At 41.8% G+C, this 23411-nt stretch overlaps 1 protein-coding gene across 1 annotated transcript; it reads left to right on the plus strand.

Moving 5' to 3' along the window:
• Positions 1–205: 205 nt before the first annotated feature.
• On the plus strand, positions 206–22983 carry LOC138287173 (salivary glue protein Sgs-3-like). The gene is made up of 4 exons (XM_069227547.1): positions 206–273; positions 10671–10742; positions 17356–17394; positions 19107–22983. The coding sequence occupies exons 2-4, from the start codon at positions 10683–10685 to the stop codon at positions 19431–19433; spliced, it is 426 nt and encodes a 141-aa protein (XP_069083648.1). The 5' UTR covers positions 206–273; positions 10671–10682; the 3' UTR covers positions 19434–22983.
• Positions 22984–23411: the final 428 nt, after the last annotated feature.

Here is a 23411-nt window from a genome sequence, read left to right on the forward strand (position 1 = left end):
GTAAGAGTTAGTCATACCGGATGAAAAACTGCCGCAGATCATGTGTGGGTGCTGAGGGCAGAAACCTTTAACCATAACAAAAGCATGTTTCCAGGATGTGGGATCGAACCTGCGTTTCAGTCGGTGAAAATAGCTCCCCTGTTGCAACGCTGGTTTCACTGCATGGTATAAATGTTGGAAGGTTGGGTCAGCCTCCGCAGTCCAAGGTGAACACCGCGCACAAGGTGATAAGGTGACTGCAGCTCATATTGCACTTCCTCCAGGTCATTCAAGGTTAGTGGATTTCAGGATAAATTTACATTCATTTCAAAGATTATTTTTCTTACGATTAATAATTTGACTCTCGTTTTTTTCTCTGCATCTACTGCACGTGTTTAATTTTTTAGATGTAAAAATGCTCTCAGCTTTTAAATAGATGTTGGTTATTTGGAACAGTAGCAAGCCTGGCAGCTCAGCTGTTATGGTGTTGTGGATATGGACAATGAAAGTTAGCAGACGAGGGGAGGAGGTTGGGCGGCATGACGTACACGAGGTATGAACACCTCTGGGACAGAGAGCTGACACCTTCCCACCTTATTGCATCAGTTACGAATACTTAGAGCGGCGGGTGCAGTAAAACCAAATGATCGGGGCCCCTGAATGGTTGGGAGGGGCCTGTGTTACGCTCCGGCGTGTAACTCTCGACTCCTGAAGGTTGGGTTGTTGGAGGGGGGGTTCTTTCTAGGTGAATAGCTGATAAAGGTTGGGTAGCTTGACCACCCCACCCCTGTGTCACACTCACACATACACACGCAGACTGAAATATTTAATCACTGACCACTTACATTCTCTAAAAGCCCCACAACCACCCTAAGTATAGAACTATGTAGAATGCGGAGGCAGGAAAGTCTGGTGCAATAAATTGCGGGAGGATGCTGAGAGAGGTCATAAAAACCAGTACATCAAAGAGGGTGGGGTGGTGCCATAATTATTATCCCTGGTGAAATCCAGTACTAGGGAGGGTCCTCATTCAACGGGCATAAGTACACAATGGGCCTAACATGCAGATGTTGGTGCTTTCCACACCAAAGTCCACGTGCCACAGTATTTTATATGCTTCTTCCAGTAGTATAACACGACAGTTTGATAAAATAGAAAAATTGAGAGGTTGTGGAGTTTATCACAAATGGTAATTAGTGGGTGGTGTAAACTATGTGCAACTTATAATTCTGTTCATTGTGCATCCATTGCTTGGTGCAGGGGTCATAATTATCTGGCTCACTTTTAGTCAGGGCCAGAGAATGTAAAACAACACAGAACAGCCCTTGCTCCTATGATGTGTACCTCTTGACTCTGACTGTACTATTGATTCCTGACACCAACAAATTTGAGATAGAAAGAATATTGAGGACCGAATATCGAGGGACAAAATACCAAAAGGTAAGCGCACATAGGCAAGCATAGATTTACTATTCCTAGCTCCATATCTACGTATCTTGAAGATATATGTACTAGGTAGGTACACATAGGTGAAGTTAGGAAAAGAAAATCTATATCTAATTTCAATATTCTGTTCTCGATATTGTGTCCCATCAATACTGTGGTTTCAATATTCAAGGTTTAATCTTCGAAATTCGCAGCAATGTTCAGAATCAAGGTGGGATCCAAACAAGGAATCTAAAAATCAGAACAAAACTCAAAAATGAATTCACCACATAAAATATATGAAATACTAAATCAAAAACTTATGAAGGCTCAGTCAACAGGTCCAAGGTCCCTCAGCTTTGGGTCCCCACCAGGTCCTCAACAAAAAGATTCAAGGGTCTGAATAAAGTACGATCTAAAACAAAAAAAGCAAAAAGCAAGAAATGCTAAAGCTACACTGACACCTTATGCATTTCCATACCCCATTTCTACTGTGTCTGAACCCTAGACTTGATGCTCCCCAAAAAAGCCACCACTTTTCAAGTGACTGTCAGATTTTTAATAAAACCAGCTGGCAACCCAGAAGAGTTAGGACGCGTAAAGATTTGCTTAACCAAGATTGATTCACATTGTCAATACTGTCACAGTGGAGGAATGAGCTGGCAAGCACTGGCCTCCTGTGGTGAGGCATTGGATATATTCTTCACATGCTTGAAGGCTATCCATAGTGCCTAAGCCGCGTAGACAACAGCTTCTCCTGTTGCTGATCCTGAACACAGAATAAAACCTTACGACGAAGAATGTATGAGTAGGTTTTTTAAAACTAGATCAAAAAGCTTCACCATCACGGTCATGCCCTGGCTTTGCAAGGATGTCATGGACCCCAATAAAAGCAAGGCAAATACCCTCTATCTCGTCTGTCTAGGTGGTAAAGGACAGCAGTAATTGGGGTTATAGGCCCTGGCATCACTGCACCCGCTGCCCCTCTGATAGCTACACCCAGAGGGTCGCGTCGGACTGTTGCTTCCTGGCTCTGCATATGGTGCCTGGATTCCTCTGGGGTTTGAGGCCATATAAATGTCAGTTGACTTGGTTTAAGGAAAAAAAGGTTTCTAAACGTATTAGACCTCTATTAACAAAATGTTTAATACCAACTGGTGCACATATTGTTTATTTTAAGGATACTCATTTGACTATATCCTGGCTACTTTAATGTGATCATGTACAAGGGGTTAGTTACTTTAAAAAAACAAGGGGGCATGATAACCTTGTTTGGAAATATTTTTTTCATTCACAGAAGTACATCTATTGTATACTTTTTTGTTGATTTATATTGACGACGTGAGTCCATATGTATAAAGCCATTTTGCAGACTCGAAATCTGCAATTCCCAAAGTCAATGGGTTTGCAACTGCCAAATTGCTTTTTTTTATTATACTCGACCCGTTTTTGGATTCAGTAACATGATGCTGAATCGCATAATGGGTTCTGAAAAGCAGAACAAATCGCTATTTGTAGGGGCATCTTTAGAGTGTCCCTTCATACTAGTGAAGCGTTACAGTATGTGTCACTATGGTTTCTGATTAAAATCCGGGTGTACAACATTGAAAAGGTGGGGTGGTAACATGTTTGTAAAAGAGAAGGGGTCACTTTGGGAAAACGTTTCCTTTCAGACTATAAAAAAAGGTTTGCTAGGAGTAGGCATCGTCCTGGGGCCCACAGCCAACTCTCAAACAAACTTTTTTTTTAAAATACAACCTTGTTTCCAAGAAGGAAAACAGGCTGCATAACAAAAGTTTATTTACATGCCATCACAGTCATGATGGTTTGCTGACACCAGCAGACTATCATCCCTTTAATGGCATCCAATTGTAATGAGTAGCAATTTTCCACCTACCTCCTGAAGATTGATGAGGGAGGTCAGATTGAGACCCACTAAAATTCAGAATTTTGAGACTCGACCTCGGTCGATTTGCAAAATTATTTTCCATTCACCTAAAGTTGATGGGCAATTTGAGACCACTTTTTGTAAATGAAAATGTTTTGCATCTGGCCCAAGTGCTTAATTTGTGGAAGCAGCGGCAAAGGGATAAAGAAGGAGGATGAAAAGTATAGGAAAACAGCGACAAAGGAAGAGATGGGGTTGGAGAAAAAGCTGGAAAAGTGAGATAAAGAGGCAGGAAATATGTGTAGGCTGGAGGTAGAAAGAGACAGAAAGTGGGATCATGTGTAGATATTCCTGCATTCTGACTGGGACTCCTAGGAAAAACTTTGGACACTGCGTTTCCTTTTTTTTTAACATGATAAGCACTATGGTGTACAAAGCTGCCTTGCAACCGCTTAAGGACTCAGCACCAGTGAAATTGCCTCTACCATACCATTCCCATGATAGAGGAAAACCCAATGGTGGATTTCCTCAAGATTTAGCTCTCCTTTCAGAAATAATTACTTGGATGTTTTTTTGTTTTTTTTTAATCTAAGCATTGTAAATAATAAAGCTAATGTTATTAGGTTTAGCAGCATCTGAAGAGTGAAAGACTGATTTGACCTTGCTGTAACTCACCCTCATGACGTGCATGCCACCTCAGATGTCAGCATCCAACATAAAATCCACTGAGACATTTTGCCTGTAGTAAAACGCTTAAACCAAGTAGAGAGTGTTCTACTCAGGCTTAAAAACATCCTTTGTAACTTACAGAGGGACTTCGAATGTCCTGCCTCCCAATATAGTATATTTCTCATTATTGCTCACCTCTAAGGCCCTAATTCTGATTTATGGCTACATTCTGATCCCGCCACAAATGAGGGTTTTTGAGAGATTGGAATTCAAAGTACAGTGTACTCACCACAGGGGATTTTACCCTAGTTTGGAATACCTACATCAATTGTAAATACATCATGCCTCCCCTCCAATTCCCCCCAAGATAGATGTCGCCAGAGAAAACCTGGCAAGATATTTTGGGGGAATGCAGCCGAAAGAAAGGCAAACCATGCAGAATTTGGTGTGGTAAACACAGATTCAACATTTTATGTCTAATTTTTCCACACAAAATTCAGAATAGGCACTATTTATTGGCCCCGGTAAATACACTACACTGGGTAATTATTTCCAGCAGAAGAATAGCACAGAGCAGGAAATTCAGCAGTTTCAGTCTCCTGCGCTGCCATGGCGTCATTTTGTTTTACACTATGGCAGCGCTACACAGGCCATCACTCTGCGCCATATTTACAAAGTAGTGCAATGCTAGCATTGCATCACTTTATAAATCTTTGTGCCACATTATAAATGTGCCAGGTATAATGTATGAAAGGGGTGGGCGTTCCGCCGCAGGAAGGAAGGCCCAAAAAAATGGCACTGTGAAATTGACAAGAAGTACCTCGACCCCCCACCCTTAAAAACTACCCCAATACCCCCACCCACCCTGAGCTCTAAAACCGACCCCCACCCCTAAAAATAAACTACCCAACCCCTAAAAACAAAATTACCCCCACCCGCCCCTAAAAATCTGACCCCGCCTACCCTAAATACAAAATTACCACAGCCCCCACCCCCTCTAAAAACCCAACCCCCCACCCACCCTAAACACAAAATTACCCTGATTCCCACATCTAAAAACCCGCCCCAACCACAAAAACATAACTACCCCAACCCCCAAATACAAAATTACTCTGCCCCCAAAAACCCGACCCCCCACTTGCCTTAAATACAAAATTACCCCAACCCCGCCCCTAAAAACCCAACCCCCTAAATACAACATTACCCCGACCCCCCACCTCTAAAAAACAAATAACCCCGACCCCCCACTCCCGCCCGAAAAACCATAGTACTGACCCCCCACCCCTTAAAAAAAAAAAAAACTAACCACCCCAAACCTTTCACCCCCTGCCCCACCCCTAAAACTACCCCGAACCCTGTCCCAGCCCCACTTACCTGACCGTGTCCTCTCCCGATGGATTTTCCTTTTTCTCTGCCTTAACCACGCATGTGCATTGTTCATCACATGCATGGTTAAGGAAGAGAAAAAGGCCTACGTTGATCAGGCAAGCGTCGTTCCGCTTGTGTGAACAAAGCAGGCGTGGTTCCGGACACCTTTTTCCAGATCTTTCCCCACAAATAGTGCCCTGGTTAATAAACATGTATTAGGTAAATGTTTATGAGACCCTTGAGATTGGAAGTTTTGTGAGGTGGCTTATTATTACATAGGTTTTATTGGAAAATTAAAGACTGGTTGGAAAACGTTGGTGTGCAATTTGTAACCAGAAGGTTCTTTCATCTGGACCTACAACCAGCAATTCATGGATTAAACGATATGCATACACAATATGAAACCGGTGCTGACAACATACCCTACTGATGTATCTAGTGTCACAAGTCAATTTAGTGAAAAATGTGTGTATAGCTTCCACAACATCTATTCAAACTATTTTAAAAAACAGGTTTGTGCAAACACTTGTGCCTTGAAAGGTTGAGACAGTCTATGAACCGTTTCTTGGGTGAGGTATGTCCTCGGAATATTATGTGTGTAGCAGAAAGATCTCAGATGTGTTCCTAAATAATGCTAAATCAGTGTTCAAGATGCCCAGATGACTTTTAATATTTGTATGACTTCATTTACAAATATGCTCTTCCGTTTGGTGATAGAATAGGCCTCCTGGGTGGGGGGTGGAGGGGTGAAGCAAGGATCCCATTACTGAAGATGGATTTTGAAGGGTATGGTAGAGTGAGAAATCACTCTCCTAGTTTGTTTTAAGGATTTGATTTTGGGTATCAATACCAAGACTTCCAAAATGTTATCTTCACTCCATAATTGCGACTCAGACTTTGGACTTAGCAAGATAGCCTGTGTTTAGAATCATAGGTTTTTAGCCATCTTCATTTTTGTTCTAGGTCCTCTTCCCAGGCCACTTGCTCTTTAGTATAATATTTATTGATGGCTTTAGGATCATTCATCTCATTGTGTTTTTATATGATACAATGGTATCAATGCACATACATCCTTAGAATAAGGGACAGAAAAGAGGGCCAATGGCCAGGTGTGTTTCTTCAAGGTCTTACACCCAATAATTCTTGAAGGTAAGGAATTCTATAGCCTTTAGAGTAAGCTCCCTAACACAATGGATCATGCAGCCAGGTTTGGATCTAGGGCAGGGCAATAATAAGCATTTTCTTACGTTGTTATCAGCAGGGGATTCAACTTTGTCCCTACAATAATCATAAGGCCCTATCTGAAGGGGAAGCAGTAGCAAAAATTGTATTTCCTCAGGATCAGCACACATTTTTTATTGAGTCTTGTTTGTTGCCAGGGTCAATGGCAATTAAAATGGCACAGTTACACGGCCGCAAATCGTGCTGCATGTTTTGGAAAAGCTTAAGTAGTGAGCCAGGGATTATGGGATGAGCAAGAATTTCTGTTCTTCTTTTTCAATTGTGTATGGTTCCACAAAACACTTTTCTTGTTAGTCCTTTTCATTTTTTTCCATCCACTATTAAGAAATAGATTAATTCTGGCAATCAGAAGAAAATTGCATTCAACAGTCCCTGGTATTCCTTCCACCCTGGGTTGTACTACTGAATATCGACACCCAGAATATTGTGGTATAAAGATATCAAAGACAGAATATCAAGGGACAAAGTATTGAAAGGAAAATACATATTGGTAACTAAAGATTTACTATTCTAACTCCACATCTATGTACCTTGAAGATATATGCAGATCGCATTGGTCGACATCTGTGGGTTTAGGTATAGAAAATCTAGACTAATCTGTCAATAATGTCATTTTCAATATTTTGTCCTCTATATTGTGTTCCACTGAAATTCTGGTCAATATTCAGGGTACACACCTCAATTCTAGTAATGGGCTTTCAATATTAAATTATGATTCCTCTTGAAGTTTGATGTTGACTTTGCCTCTTCTGAAACTGCTAAAACCATTCTGCCTGTGAAAATTAAAGCTTTTGGTTCACAGGTCAGCAGCAGTATTGTAATTTTCTTTGATGTTAAAGTTTATGTCCCTGTTGGACTTGGCCCTTACTGTAGGGTCATCCCCAAACCTTTTCCCTTTACTCTCCTTTTTTCTGAACCCATTTTTGTTGGCATTTAGGACTCTATGCACTTTACCTCTGCTCACCAGCGCTAAAGTGACTGTGATCTCAACTTTAAACATGGTAATATTGGATTACACCCAATTGGCACATTTAATTTACTTGCAAGTCCAAAGTAACGGGGTACGACATGTACTAAGGGCCTGTAAATTATAGGCCTGCAACACTGAATGTGCCACACTCTTAAGTAGCCCTTTTAAACATGTATCAAGCCTGCCAGTGCAGTCTGTGTGTGCAGTTTTAAAATGTCAATTTCACATGGCAAAACAAACTTTTGCCAGGATGAAATCTTCCTTTTTAATACATTTAAGTCACAACTAGGGAAACCCATGAGCAGCCCAATGGACAAGATGCAGTGTATTAAAAAAGCTGGACATGTACTTTTAAGTTTTACATATCCTGGTAGCGAAAAATTATTAAATTAGTTTTTTACCAGTGCAAGGCCTATCTCTCTCATAGCCTAACATTGTGTTATCTTATTACGTTTAATAAATTATAATTTTTTAATTGGGAGCAGGTGAGGATTTCGAGTTTGGTGTCTAAAGAATTTTTATTTAAACCACTCTGTAATGGTAAAGTCACATTTTAGGTCACAAATTTGAAAATGCACCTTTTAGAAAGTTGGCATTTTCTTGCCCCAATCATTTGATGCCTCCATCCAGTCTCCTGTGTCACATGACTAGGTGTAGCTAGCAGTTGGTCTTTTTGTAATGCTTCCAGACAGTGACACAAATAGGGAATAGTTATTGGCAGAATGGGCCATCTCTGACATGATAGGGGGACAGAGCTATCACCTACCAAACTTGCACATCAGCTTCTGCCTGAGCACTCTCACAAAGGGTATTACACTAGCTTTTTGTGACCCCAGACAAGCTGGGAACAAGGCAGGGAGGTAGTGAATTCCAAACATCTATAGGAGGGAAAACCTCCAGAACCTTTCTCCTACTTTAAAGTTGGAACCAGGTATAAATATTGGACCATCTGACTCAAATCTTCAGTATACCTCTGGACCTGTGATTACTACAGAAGGACTGCTGTGCTGTTCTGTTGCCAGAAGGACTGCTACTCTGCTGCCCAGCTCCTTTGCTGTGCAGAAGGAAGACTGGACCTGCACCCTTCATCCAAAGCTGAAGTGACTCCAGGAGAACCAGAAAACCATGAGTGCTGCTTTGTGCTTCTAAGCGCTATACTCACCTTAAATATTTGAATTTGCAATTCTCTGGTTCTACTGATTGGATTTTTTGTTGTTTTGGTCTCAAATCATTTATTACATTTTACTCTATTTTTTTAAAATTTGCTGTGGGATATTTCTTGTGCTGTATTTTCACTTTATTACTATTTGAAGTGTTGCATAAGTACTTTATACATTGACTCCAAGTTAAGCCTGACTGCTTTTGTGCCAAGCTACCAGAGGGTTGAGCAAAGTTAATTTGTGGTTTGCTTGTGTTTCACCCTAACAAGAACTGTGGTTGCTGCTTGAGTTGGGTTTCACCTCCCTTAACCTGTTACACAATTTCGTACTTTCCCACTTACATTTCATAATGTCATAATGTCATTGAAGCCTTCTCGACAAACCACTCCTGGAGTGGTGATTGTATTATTAAAAGGTGGACTTGTAGCCATATTTTGACCAGAAATTAGTTCTGTATGAAATTAATTTTCTGCAGATAATTTAGCCTCCTCCAGTGTTTTGCTCAGGGGCATTGCTTCAGGGAGGCGTTTGCGGTGTTACACCCCCCTAGTAAATGTATTTTGTGGTAAATAGTTGGGTACAGCTGCTTTCAATCGGGCATGGTGAGGTGTCTGTCAGAATGCAACAAGAATTTTTACAAACAAACAGACAAAAACACATATATACACTCTCCCTCCATCTGTTTTGTAAGTCTTCAAAGATGTTGGTTATTTTACAAAATATTTTGTTTTCTATGTGTATCCCCACCAATCTGTTGTCTTCTCTCTTTCCTCTGCCTCTTAATTCCTGTCATGCTCCCTATTTGCCGTATCATGTATTTTAAAATGATATGCCAACGTGATGATTGTTGGAAAATCTGACAATCACACCCCCCCCCCCAGTCTTACTGACCAAGCTGCGCTCCTGATTATGCTTGTGTGGGGGCAGACATAATTTTTGATCAGTATTAACTTGAGTTCCTGTATAGGGATATCACTTTAATTTTCAGTTTGCTGCAGATGTGTCATGTTCACTCAAATCCCTCCCAATCCTGGCTTCAGTGATTCACGTGGAGTGAGCCTGGCCGCTCCTGCTTACCAGCACGTTCCATTAAGCATTGGTGAACCAGGCTTAATCCAAACTTGATTCCAACTGGGATTGCTAGGACCTGTTTCCGTCCGAGCCATAAGTCCCTGTATCAGGACTGACGCAGGCAAGGCCAGGAGCGCATTCTCAAAAAGCGCTTATTTCACTCTGGCTCTCTACACACTCTTCAGAGACCTCTGGAAGATAGTCTGGAAGAGCTCCTGTCACCACAGTCCAATCCTGCAAGGAAAAGGGTCTGTTTCGTGAAGCAGGTAAATGGGGGAACTAGTGCATTGTTGAAAAAATATGCTCTTCCTGTTTTTGTGGGGGAGGGGGGGTTAGAAATGGCCTCACTCTTTGCCTCTTCACTAGATGAAACACAGCGTTGTACGAATTATTCATATGTCTCTGGAACTGAAATAATTGAATTATTCTGCATGCTGAAGATGCCCCTTATCAGCCCTACTGCGTACAACTTCTCACGCAATACATGCTATGTCAGCAAAGCAAGATGGCGCCCAAAGTCACATTGCTTGATGCCTTAGGCTATCTTGGCATATAGTGATGTGTAGTGACAGGCATTGTGGCCCTTCTGTACTTCAGAATCATTAACAATTTATTCCCGGCAAACAGGACCCCAGAGACCTGGGTAGGCGTCTCCGCGGAGATCTGTACGGAATGTGATACACTGTCTTTACAGTGTAGAGGCAACATCATTGTGGTTAACTGCTTTCTGTGCTGAAAAGAAATGCACATAATTGCTATGGTTTGAGGTGGTTGTTTCACAGTCCATAATGGGAATATGATAATGTATGTTTGTGGTCTCCTTAGAACACAATGGGGTATTTTTGCATTAAAGCAGACTAATCCAAACGTGTTTCTAAATACTTAATTTCAATTCCAGGTACTTGACCTTATGAAGATGAAACTCTCGTACGCCCTCGCTTTTCTTTTGGTTGCCCTGCATTGCACACAGGTAAATATTCTTAAAGTACTTTTGAACATGTCGGAAATTAAACGTGTCGTGCAATGTTCTTGAAAGAGGCCGGTGTTAAGTGATAAGTGCCTCATTCCACGTCTTGACGTTTTTGTGGCTCAGAGTGATGTGCTTGTGGTTGGGATCAGTGGAGACCTGTCTAACCCTGCAGGCGCGCCGCAGCGCTTCTTATCCCAGAAGGCTTTGTGGTCACCCTTGCTTCTTACAAGATAATCTCAGGTACAGGCAGAGAACGCCGATGATAAAAATGGTCTGGTGCATGAATGTTCTGCTCTGGATCTGTATCCCTCATATCACAGTGCCTGAAAAACAAATGGTGTGCTCTTGGGCAAAGCAGTGCATCTCCTTGTGCCAGAGATCCATTATCGGTCAATTATTTCAAAGTGCATAAAATACGATAAAATCCAGAAATTAATGCTATTCAAATAAGGAACCTCTACATTTATAAAATTAAACAGTCCCCCTTTGTACCTGAAGTGGTGAAGATAGTCCATAAATGATGTGCATTCAAACGCTTTCTTAGTTAAAATGTCTACTGCAATCTCCGTGAGAAGTTTAGTGCAATCTAATGCATTGGGCATTTGATGGGCTCAAGTCTTTGCTACTTCTTCCTGATGGTTTCATAATATTTAACTCAGTTTACTACCCGGTTCTCCTGGAGAGGCCTGCCTCAGTGGCCAAGATCAACCAGACAGCTCTTACTTGGTATTAATATCTTCTATTAAAATATATGTTTCCAAATTGCGCACCTTCCTTGCCAGTTTAGTCTGCTGACCTCCCTCTTACATTCAGAAATGTATTATTTCACTTGAACTGGTCAGTATCCACAGCTCCATCTCTTTTCCATTATCAAGAACTTTCCTGAGGAAAGGCCCTCCTACAACAAAGACATGTAGTTGCATCTGCATGCAACCACCAAGTCTCATTCCTTCGAACATCAGCCGCATTGCCACACTGGCATTGAACTTAGGTTGAAGTTCAGCTGGCTACAGCTAAACACAGCTGATGAAGAAACCTTTTTCTTTGGGCAAAGAGATGGGTTTCACCTTTTGGGTTTGACTTGACCCCTCACTTTGATCAATCCAACACTTTACTCACCAGTGGAATTAACAAGAACAATGATCTCCAAATGCCCCAAGCCCTCCCCGCTAGCTAGCTATCCAGGACTGCATCAATCTAGAACATACCTGTGAAACTTTCCAATATTTAGGGCTGATTTAGATTTCAGCAGAGGGGTTACTCTGTCACAACGGTGACGGATATCTTGTCCGCCAAAATCGAAATCCCATAAGAAACAATGGGATTTATATTTTGGGAGACAGGATATCCTTCACTGTTCTGTTGTGAAAAAGAAATCTAAATCAAGCCCTCAGTCTCAGTTATCTCTCAAAGCCAGAGTATTAAGCAGTGGTGTAGCAAGGGTGTCAAGGACCCTTGTGCAGGAAATTAAAATGGGCCCCTTCATCAGTAAAAGGATAGAAAAATTCAGTAATGATCAGGAGTCTGTGGGGCCCGGCAGCCTCTGGCCCAGATGCCACAACAGCTTCTCCTCTAATAATAGCTTTCCCCCTGAAGATATTGGTCAGCTCCCTTTCAAGCTAGCCCTCCTAACCTTTGTTCGTTTACAGCTAACACTTTAGAAGTGTTCATATGTCACCTTCTAGGAAGCAAACATCTGAAACCCCTAACCCCAGAGACTTCCTCCATCGAACAACTGCACATCATACTGGCATCATCCTTGCATAAAGCAATTGGTTAGCCCTTTTAACCTTGTACTCTCACAGCCAGTCTTCACCTTATGCCAAAGGCTTCCCAGTTGTAAAAGTGTTTAATACAAATGTTGTTACTCACTTTCCATGAAGCATTGTACACAGTTCATACATGGCCTTCATCTAAATTTCACCCCTTATTCGACCCATGGATTAAATTCCCATAAATTTGGAATATGATATTAACTTTTACTTATAGACAGGATTTTCTGGTCTTCACAGAGGATTGCAGCAAGTATTGATGTATCCACCTGAGATGTATCCTAACTGATCAGTAGTTTTGCAATATTCTTGGAGGATTTTGAGGTGGTGACAGAAAGATAAATGTGCATTTCTTCATCTAGCTACTAATGGTGTACAACAGAGGTCTTCAAACTGGGGGGCGGGCCCCCCTAGGGGGGCCTCAAGTGATCCCAGGGGGGGCCCCAAACTCTGGCCAGAAGAAAAATTATACAGATAACATGCCTTTGTTTTAAGCAGAAGCATGTTATTGCAGTTTTAAAAAGGTAACAATACCTAACTGCAATGTTTAAATAGGTTTAGACATATTTAAACATTGCCATCTTTCTAAAATAATTGTGAAAAATTCTGAGGGGGGGCCCAAAGATTTTTATTTTTCAACTGGGGGGGCGCGGCATTAAATAGTTTGAAGACCACTGGTATACAAGCAGGAATAACATTGTACTGCGAGTATACAATGTTTGAGGATACTATCCTACTCAAGGGATTTATAGGTAAGAGTGGAAGATTGAACATTGCTTGACGTTGTGAAGGCCCTTCAGCTGAAGAATTTGAAGTATTCCTATTGCTTTTAGGCCTGGCTTCACTCACAGCTGCCTGCAAGTCTTGTTACCAATGTTTTAAAATATACATACTATTAGAGATGGAGTCTCTAGTTGGCAGTGGGTTGCACCCTGTTCAAGTAGAGACCCTCACTCTAGTAAGAGTTAGGGAGTCACACAGCTAAGATAACCCCTGCTCACCCCCTTGGTAGCTTGGCTCAGGCAGTTAGGCTTATCTCAGTGGCAATGTGTAAAGTATTTGAACACACACAAAGTAACCTAGTGAGAATACCACAAAAGTATTCCACATCAGCTTTAGAAAAATAGCCAATATTTATTGGAGTAAAACAAGACCAAAATGACAAAAATCCAACATATGCAGGTAAAGTTGCACATTTTCAAAGATTAAATCTTAGTATAATGCTTAGAAACACAATAGCTCCAATCTTAACGTCTTGACGGAGTCAATTCCAACAGTCTGACGCCACTCGCGAAGGAGTGCAGAGTTGCACGGACTCCAGTTACAGTACCTTGGAAAATGATGAGGAAACAAAATTGTTGCACCGGGTCAGGGAGGAGAGGCGTTGCTGGAGTTGGTGTGGTGTCGGTTCCTTGCTGCCACTGGGGAGGTGAGGCCTCAGTTCCTTACAGTTGCAGGTGCGGTGATGCGGCGTTGTTGGTGAGGAATTGGTTCCTTACAACAAGGCAGGGTCGATGGATCCAGCAGGTCAAGACATGAGGCATTGATTTTTGCAATGTTGCAATCACACCATGGGGCCACAGGTGCTGCGGTGGAATTGGTGTCGGGTGCCACGGACGTTGGTGACACAGTGCTCTGGACTCCCGCTGTGGCAGGACTTCTAAGGCACTGGAGGGGCGTCGGACCTGTGACGTCGGTCACGGTCATTCCACTCAGCGGGGTTATGGCTCTGGTACAGGCAGCGTTGCAGGGTCAGAGAGAGGTGCCGGTTCCGAAGTCATTCTGGAGGTCCATGCACTGTTTCTTCCTTTTACACCAGAACTCACTCTCAAGGGCCCAAAAACTGGATTTGGCACCACTTGGCAAGTCAGTACTCTCAGCAAGAGACCCCATGTGCTGGTAGGTGAAGTCTTTGATGTCCCTGAGACTTCCTAACAGGAGGCAAGCTCAGTCCAAGCCCTTGAGAACCTTTGGAAGCAGGATGCCCAGTCCTTTCCCTCTCGGGACAGCACAGCAAAGCAATAGGCAGAGTGGCAGTCCATCATACAGCATCTAGCTCTTCTTCCTGGCAAAATGTCCTCAGTCCAGAAGGACTGTAACTATGGGGTGTCAGAGGTCCAGTACTTATATCCACTTCTGCCCTTGAAGTAGGCAAACCTCTAAGAGAAGTATTTGTAGTGCACAAAACCCTTACTTTCCCTGCCCTAACCACAGACACACTCCAGGGGGTTAGAGAATGCTCTGAGTGAGGACAGGCAAAGTCATATTCAGGTTCAAGTGTCAGCTCCTCCCACCACTCTAGCTCGGGAAGACCCATCAGCCTGGTGATGGGCCATCAGGATATGCAGGGTGCACCTCAGCTCCCTTTGTGTGACTATCTAGAGTCTATGCACCAACAGCCCAACTGTCATCCTGACCCAGACGTGTATTCAGCAGACAGGTAGAGGTACAGAATGTTTAAGCCAGAAAATGCCCACTTTCTAAAAGTGGCAAATTTCAAACTTACAATTCAAAAACCAACTTCATCAAAAGATACATTTTTATATTGTGAGTTCAGAGACCCCAAACTCCATATCTCAATCTGATCCCAATTTCAAATAACACTTAAAAGATATTTCAAGGCAATCCCCATGTTACCATATGGAAAAGATAGGCCTTGCAATAGGGAAAATCTAATTTAGCAGTATTTCACTATCAGGACTTGTAAAACACACCAGCACATGTCAAACATTTTAAATACAATGCACCCTGCACATGGGGCTGCCTTGGGCCTACTTTAGGGGTGACTTACATATAGTAAAAGGGGAGGTTTGGGCCTGGCAAGTGTGTGCACTTGCCAGGTCGAAATGGCAGTTTAAAACTGCATACACAGACACTGCAGTGGCCCGTCTGAGACTTGCTTACAAGGCTACTCATGACGGTGGCACAAACAGTGCTGCAGGCCCACTAGTAGCATTTGATTTAGAGGCCCTGGGCACACATGGTGCACTTTACTGGGGACTTACTTGTAGATCAAGTATACCAATTGTGGAGAAACCAATCACCAAAACAATTTAGACAGGGAGCACTTGCTCTGGTCAGCAGTGGTAAAATGCCCGGAGTCCTAAAATCAGCAAAAATGAAATGCAGCACAGGATACAAAAACAGGAAGTTAGAGGCAAAATTACAGTGAATATCCCTGCAAAAAGGGCCATTTCCAACACATACTTTTCCAAAGGCAACAGCTCTGGATTTCATGTAATAAGGGCTGCAAACGGAGTTATGGAAAAATGCTGTAATGGTAGTAATAGTCGAAACAGTATTGGCTTTGGGTCCATCCAGAGGAGTATCTCTCTCTCTCACTTTGTGTTATTGGCTGTTTGGAGTACCATTTCACCACTTAAGTAGTGCTGCATTGCAAAATATGAGGGATTATTTTACTTCTGAAAAATACACTGAATTGTCACACATCAAATTCTTTATTCCATACATGCATTATAGGCAGAAAGCAAAAAGTTTAGTATTTGCTTTAATGCAGGAGGCCCATTTAATGTTTATGTTTCCGGGATCAAGTAAGAAGCAGGACTCACATCAGCTTTACTACATGTATCACTACTGCCATAATTCCCACCACCACCATTAACAGTACCGCTGCCAATACCACCACAACCAATAAAATCACCATTAAAAACTCCAACCTTGCCACGAACATCTTTACCACTTTCTGTACCATCACCCCATTACCACTTGCATAATTACCACCACCATTACCACGACCACCTTTTTTACCATTTCAACCACCATTACTTCCTCTCTCATTACCATTAGTAGTATTACCATCACTGCCACCACACCCATTACTGTTTCGACTATTACTAACATTACAGAATTTGTCCATAACTCTGTTTTCAGCCCTTATGACATGAAATCCAGAACTGTTGCCTTTGGAACTTTGTTTTTATCGTTTCTATCTTATGCACCTCTATTCCAATTTCCCTTCACTTCTTCACGCTGGGTCTCATTGGCTGTGTTCAAGATGTGTCCAGGGTTCAAGCTGTTGGTGCAGTATAAATTACCAATAAAAATGTTTAAAAAAAAAGAAAAGGAATGTTTGGGTGTAGTGTCAGGACAAGCTTGGAACGTAGTACTTGCGTGCTAAAGGTGTTTGTCTAAAGGTGCATGAAAGACAGTTATATCACTCGTAAGGTCCGAGATGACTCAGGGCAGTCAAATTAGATGCTTAAGAGTTGAAGGAAGAGACGTGTTGAGAATGAAAGAAGTCAAATCGAGACAGCAACAATATTGAATTAATAACGTGTGCGTTGCGGTCTTTTTATTGAAAATGGCACAATTGGGTTATGTTTCCCGAAAAATTATTCAGGGCCTGGTTTTGGGAACGGCCGCCTAAACCAAAGGAGTGTTTAAGAGCATGGAGGGGTTGAAGTAGTGCTTAATTTGTAAATAAAAAGGTGCCTGTGCCCAAAGCCCTCCTCTTAAACACGCGGCTTGTTGCACTTAAATGTGTGAACACGGAATACTGAGGCATCGTAATCCTGAAACCTTCTCGGGCCTCTTTAATCCGTATAAAGCCACTCCCTGCCCTTCAGCTCACTCTTGCAGCTTTCTACTTTCTCCCTTTGTGAGGCTTTTTCGTTTTTCTCTTCCTCCCTCTTTCCCATGTGTGTCTTTTGCTCGCAGCAAATGCTTGAGGCAGAAGAATAAGCCTGGGCCCTAAAAAATAAGTGCCGGTGCTCAGCACCGGAAACAACAAGCACAAATTAAGAACTGTATTGAAGCGAATGTCACACAATAAAAAAATAAGAATTCAAAAGCTGACTAACTTTTGTCCTGTTTTTTTTTAGATCGAAGGCACCAGCCATCACCGAAGACGACGTCCGTGTGTAAGTAGATATTTTATTTATTTTATTAAAAGAAAAGACAAGGTTATCATGTTATCTCCAAAAATTAGAATTCTCCGCTCAAGATTATAATCCACTCAGGTTTTCTGGATATCCACAATGATTACAAATGCAGTAGATTTACACATATCATGCATTTCACTGCAGTTTATTTGCGTATTTATCGCTCATTCTGAAAACAAGAAAAGGTTTTACTATTTGGTGGGTCTACAAGCCTAAACCTACTCAAACCACACCCATAGTTTCGTCCTCATTATATGAATTAATATTGTAATGTAAGCCCTACCCCTCTAACGCATCCCTTTCAACAGTCTGCAGTCTTGGGAACACCTTTGACTTAAATGTCGCCAATGTGTTTTTAGGGTACATTGCTATAGGTATGTGTGATTATTGGCCATTTTTCTTTCTGAAGGAAAGGCAATATTTATATATTCTGCCTATTCAAATTAAGACGATCATTTTTATACAGGTAAAGAATATATATATATATTTACAAACATTTTAGTAAACAGTGTATAATCTCATCCTTTTTTCCTTAGGAGGGACAGTTAAAATATAAGGGCATACAACATATATTATTCTTGCTTAGAGCCTGATTAGAAGTATCGGTGCTATTTTCCCCACCTGGTAAATAACAATACCAGAGGGTTTGTTGTTTGTCTGCCCCCCCTATTACGAGTTTCTTGGGAATGACGTGGATTTTGGTATTTAACGCACAAAAATTCACGTGGTACAGTAATTACCGTATGGTTTCCCCCAGTGAGGTAACAAAACTGGAGGGGGGACGGCCTGCACAGAACATGGGGGGGCAGGTGCTGTGCTGAGGGGGCCCCCTGGAGCTCGGGGGCTGGCCCACATCACAGGAGCTTGTGGGGGCCTTTGTTACACTCCTGATTTCTCCCATCCGATTTCATCAGGTTTCACCTGCCAAAATTAAACGAAGGTTGAGGTATTCAACATATCCGATAATCATCAGATATGTTAAATATCATTCAATTCATTATTAAAACCCATGCATGAACAGGGGTTTACGCACGGGTCAGGATAAAACGACTGAAATGTAATTAGGCTTCTGACTGAGACATTGAAAAATTACTTCCTCTAGCAAAATAGAATTTGTTTTTTCAACTATTCAATGGGTGTAAAATTTTGTACTGAGCTAAGTTATGCCTTCACCTCACTATTACTTATGAAGTGATTCAGCATCTTGAACTGTGTGTGTTTTGCTCTGCAAATAACTCAGCAAACATTTACTTTATATAGAACCATTCACAATAAGGGAGGGAAGGGGCATCATCAGTAAATCAACACACCACCTCGAATGAGACTAACCCCTCCCCACCTTCAACAAGGGCAATAAATGCAATATGACATTCAGTGCCCCATAGGTCCAGGAAGGTTAGGTACATCTGATTTTTAGGATTGACATTGGTTATTTAATCGAGTTTCATTTAGATTTGTAGCATTAAAACTTACTTTAAATGGATATCCTGAAAATCTGGTATGAAAGTAGCCTCCTAGATCTACACTGGAAAATGCTACCATCTATGATGCACTAGATATATTGCAATATCCAATGTATTTCAACTTTGAAATAGAAACTCTAAATGGAGGAATAGCCGTAATGCTTAACGTAGAAATTAAAATTACAAGCAATATTATATGTAAAGTTTTGTATATCTATTATTATACAGACAAAACGACCAGTACCAACAGCCCCAACAACTACGCAGAGAACAACAACACCAGTGGTGACTACAACCACAACTGAAAAGACAACTACAACAGCAAGGATAATTACAACCACAGCTACATCACCAACAACAGCTCCAACAGCGAAAAGCACATCAACTCCAACCACATCTTCAACAGTGAGTACATCCTCCGTGCCAAGTACAGCTTCAACTTTAAGCACAACATCAACACCGACTACCACATCAGCAACAAGCACTACATCAGCAACAAGTACAGTCTCAACAACAACTCAAAGTACGACAACCGTGAAAAGGGGGGATGTGTAGCAGGAACTTAACCCTATGCCACAGTCGTGTTTAAGACAATCTTGATAAACTGGTGAGAATGTGGCAATCTGTTCTAACAGATGGGATTACACTAACATTGGACAGCTGTATCAAATTTTTCCACAGGCCAAAATTGAGTTATTCTCTGTACAGACTTGATCAAGCAACTACTTGCTCAAAAGAATTACGTCTGCTGATGGGACAAGCTAGAGCAACACAGATACAAGTTCTCCCTACATCTGATAAAGAATTGGGAATTTTCGCGCTCCTTCTACAATGGGCTTAATTCAGTTAATTCCACAGGACCAACTATCTCAAGTACATTTGTGAGATTCTTTGTGGAGTCCGCACTAGGATTACATTTTTCTGTGCCTTTTTTTTCATCATTGAACCTTGCCATCCTTGATTTTTGTTGCAATGCTGCTTACAGTCCACTTTTTAAACTCTATTATTAAAATTAAGTAATGTTTAATGAATGTCGGAGTTTCTGTATGGTCAATATTTTTGTCTAGCAATTGAATCAATGAATGCTTAGAATTATTGGGAACACAATGACTTCCTGCCATCAATGTTTACTAGATGGAGGAGAATTTAGAAGTTTCTTTAAAGTTGGTGAACTGTTAGGCGTGTTGAAAACACCAAAACTAGACAGAAATGGCTTGCAAAGCCTTCAATCAATCACCTCCTTACACTCCATGAGCAAAATTGTCAAGAAGTGTGAAACAAACAATGAAATCACTGCATAGAAACTGAAACTGATTCCCTACTAAGCACCTATAAAACACCCGAATGAAAATAGTGCATCACAGAACCACTACAGTGCAGCTATGGGGTGATCACTTGAGTATTCGGGACAAAGGACTGGTGGCATCAATACTGCTCTTATGTCTCGGTGATTTTTCACAGCATTACCAATGGACTGCACCTGGAAATGCTGAAAGCACAGATGGGCATCTAGGGTGTACTGCTAGAATAGATGAACTGCTATGAGGTCCCAGTTAATCTGTAACCAGCTCTTCGAGTCCCTCTCCTTGCCCTGGTGCGGTACCAGTCGGTCTATATTTGGCAACACACTTCCACACTTGAATGTTTCTTCTGTATTTGAGATCCTGCTTTTCCTATATTGAGCAATATATGTGTAGCCCTTTCTGAGGAGTGTGCTTGTCTGTGGCACTGACATTATGCAAACATTATATAGTGCGAAGAAAAGGAGCTGTCGGTAAATTTGGTCCAAGTCTGTTCCATCACTCAGCGCTAATATATATTGAAAACCTGGTGCAAGAGAAAATTGAGTTCATGTTAAGGACCAGTTTCCCAAGTGAGCTAGTTTAGAGACTCTGGGCCAGCAGTATCAAGGATTTTCGCAGTCACAAAACCTACGATTTGCACACTCACAGGCACTTCGGCTTCAAAAGGCAAGAGTACCAAATATATTTTGCAAATCAGAAATGTCATCCCGACATGCAAAGTACATTTTGCAACCTACAACATAGCACAAAGTAAAGGGGACATTAAAGGGAGGCCCCTCTTTGCAGTTCGTTGTAGAAGGTATCAGGGATTTACAACCCCAATTTCACCTTCAAGCCATTAATCACCTACCAACATCTCGAAGGGGCGATATGTCCTTTACGAAGTGGACAGATAAACATACACAAGGTAAACATGGTAGCCATTAGCATCGGGGTCTGTTACAAATACAATTATCAGGTGACTCCGTCGGGGGTATCCTTCGCAGAAACGTTTTTCTGCTTGGTGGGAGTTCAAGGATTCCCCTTAGAAAGTTATGTATTGACTTACAAAAACAACACACCATTTAATAAAAACCAAACTATATTTAAAAAAATAAGGCAAAGAACGTATCACATATGGGTTTTCTACAAGGTGAAAAACTGCGCAGTGCTCGTGAAAGTGAGGTCACAACAAAACAAACAGACTACTTGCATTACATAGATATGAGCTTGTTATCTATTGTATCCATAATCAAAAGGACAATCAACTCCTTCTTCTGCCCCTAAGCAGCCAGTCTACATCAAGCTCATGTTTTATTTCAATGTTAAACATTCGACAACAGAGGGAGAAACACGCTCGAGACCACTAAATGGTGAGTGGCTGTACTCGTATGGGACCTTAGTACTGATAGGCGAACAGGAATGTATCTGGGTCAAAGTATCTTGAAGATACTCTGCGCTCATGCTTTTTAGTTAAGAGAGCTGTGTGAGACCTGGCATTCTTAGGGTGATCTTCCCCATACTTTCTGCCTTTTACCTCCTGTTTTTGCTGTATCTTTTTGTTGGCCTTAGGACTCTGAGCACTTTACCACTGCTCACCAGTGCTAACGTGCCGGTGCTTCTCCCCTAAGTATGGTAACATTGGTGTATACACAATTGGCTTATTTAATTTACTTGTAAGTCTCTTGTAAAGTGGGACACCGTATAGCCAATACCAGTAAATTAAATGCTAATAGTGGGGCTGCAGCACTAATTGTGCCACCCACTTCAGTAGTCCTTAAACATGTCTCAGGCCTGCCATTGCAGAGCCTGTGTGCAGTTTCACTGCCACTTTGACTTGGCATTTAAAACCTCTTACCAAGCCTTAAACTCTCCTTTTATTACATACAAGTCACCCTAAGGTAGGCCTTAGGTAGTCCATAGGGAAGGGTGCTATGTAAAGCATGACGTGTACTTTCATGTTTTACATGTCTTGGTAGTGAACCTCCCCAAAGTCGTTTCTCCCTGCTGTGAGGCCTACTCTTCTCATAGACCAGCACTGGGAATTACCGGTAAAGTCAGATTTAACATTACTATTTTAGAAATTCCACTTTTAGAAAGTGGGCATTTCCCTACTCTCAGTGCTCTGTGTGCCTGACAGTCTGTCTCCAATACACGCTTGGGCTGGGCAACAGCTCCTTTGCGCATTCCCTCCAGACAGCCATAACAAGGACACTAAGCTGCGTCTGCATTTATCTGCCTACTGATGGGTCTTCCGTGGAGGGGCTCACACTTATACTTCAAAGGGTAGTAGTCTAACCCCACCCAAAGGTATGATTACCCCCCAAGGATAGCCTGGCAGACTAGGCTAGGATAATAGGGATCCTTGTGCACTTCATAGAGTTCCTTTGATGTCATCCCCCACACCACCCCTGCAATGCCCACGCAGAGGCTGTTCAACAACAGGAGATTCACAGTCTGTGCGGCTTGATGATGACGTATTGCACTCGCTTCAAAGGAGTGCGAGGCTAAATGACGACACATCTACCCGACTACATAGACTGGAACCAACGCATCATGCCCTCAACGTCAATGCTTTGCTCCATCTAAAGTACTTTTCAGCAGACCCTGCATTGGTCCTGTAGCTGGCCTACCCTCCATCTCACTCAGCCGAACATTGGAATTGCGCAGGTCCCTCACAACCTCAAGTAATCTTTTGACCGCTAATGACTTCTAAGCACATTTTTGAGTTTATGTTTTTTTAACTATATCTCGACTTCTACTGATTGGATTATTGATGTTTTGGTCTTGTTTTACTCAAATAAATATTCTCTATTTTTATAAACCTGTGTGGAGTCTGCGTAGAGTGTTACTTTGTTTGTATGTTGCACAAATTCTTTACACATTGCCTCCTAATTTAAGCCTGCTTGCTATGTGCCAATCTCCCAGAGAGTGAGCACAGGATAATTTAAAGTGTGTATCTGACTTACCCTGACTAGATTGGTGGTTCCTGCTTGTGCTGAGTGCGTACTCTGATAACCAGAAACCCCATTTCAAACAAGCAGCAAGGTGCAAACAAATTCATGAAGTGGAAGTGATTTTATGGCACAGCTATTTCATTGTGAACGTTCTCTGCTTGCATTTGGGTGAACAGTCATCCCTATGTGCGATTGCTACATGCTCCCCCAATCTCATACAAAGGATGGTAATTTTATTTTAATTTTAGCCCCATTAATATTTCACAAATGTATGCATTCTCAACCAATTAACA

Source organism: Pleurodeles waltl, chromosome 1_1 (assembly GCF_031143425.1).
Source record: "Pleurodeles waltl isolate 20211129_DDA chromosome 1_1, aPleWal1.hap1.20221129, whole genome shotgun sequence".
In the NCBI taxonomy this organism is placed as follows: domain Eukaryota; kingdom Metazoa; phylum Chordata; class Amphibia; order Caudata; family Salamandridae; genus Pleurodeles; species Pleurodeles waltl.

Excerpts from the sequence above, each read along its gene's own strand:
- LOC138287173 (XM_069227547.1), top strand. The coding sequence starts at position 10,683 with ATGAAGATGAAACTCTCGTACGCCCTCGCTTTTCTTTTGGTTGCCCTG. Across the intron at positions 10,743-17,355 it reads TTGCCCTGCATTGCACACAG|ATCGAAGGCACCAGCCATCA; the intron begins GTAAATATTCTT and ends GTTTTTTTTTAG. Across the intron at positions 17,395-19,106 it reads ACCGAAGACGACGTCCGTGT|ACAAAACGACCAGTACCAAC; the intron begins GTAAGTAGATAT and ends ATTATTATACAG.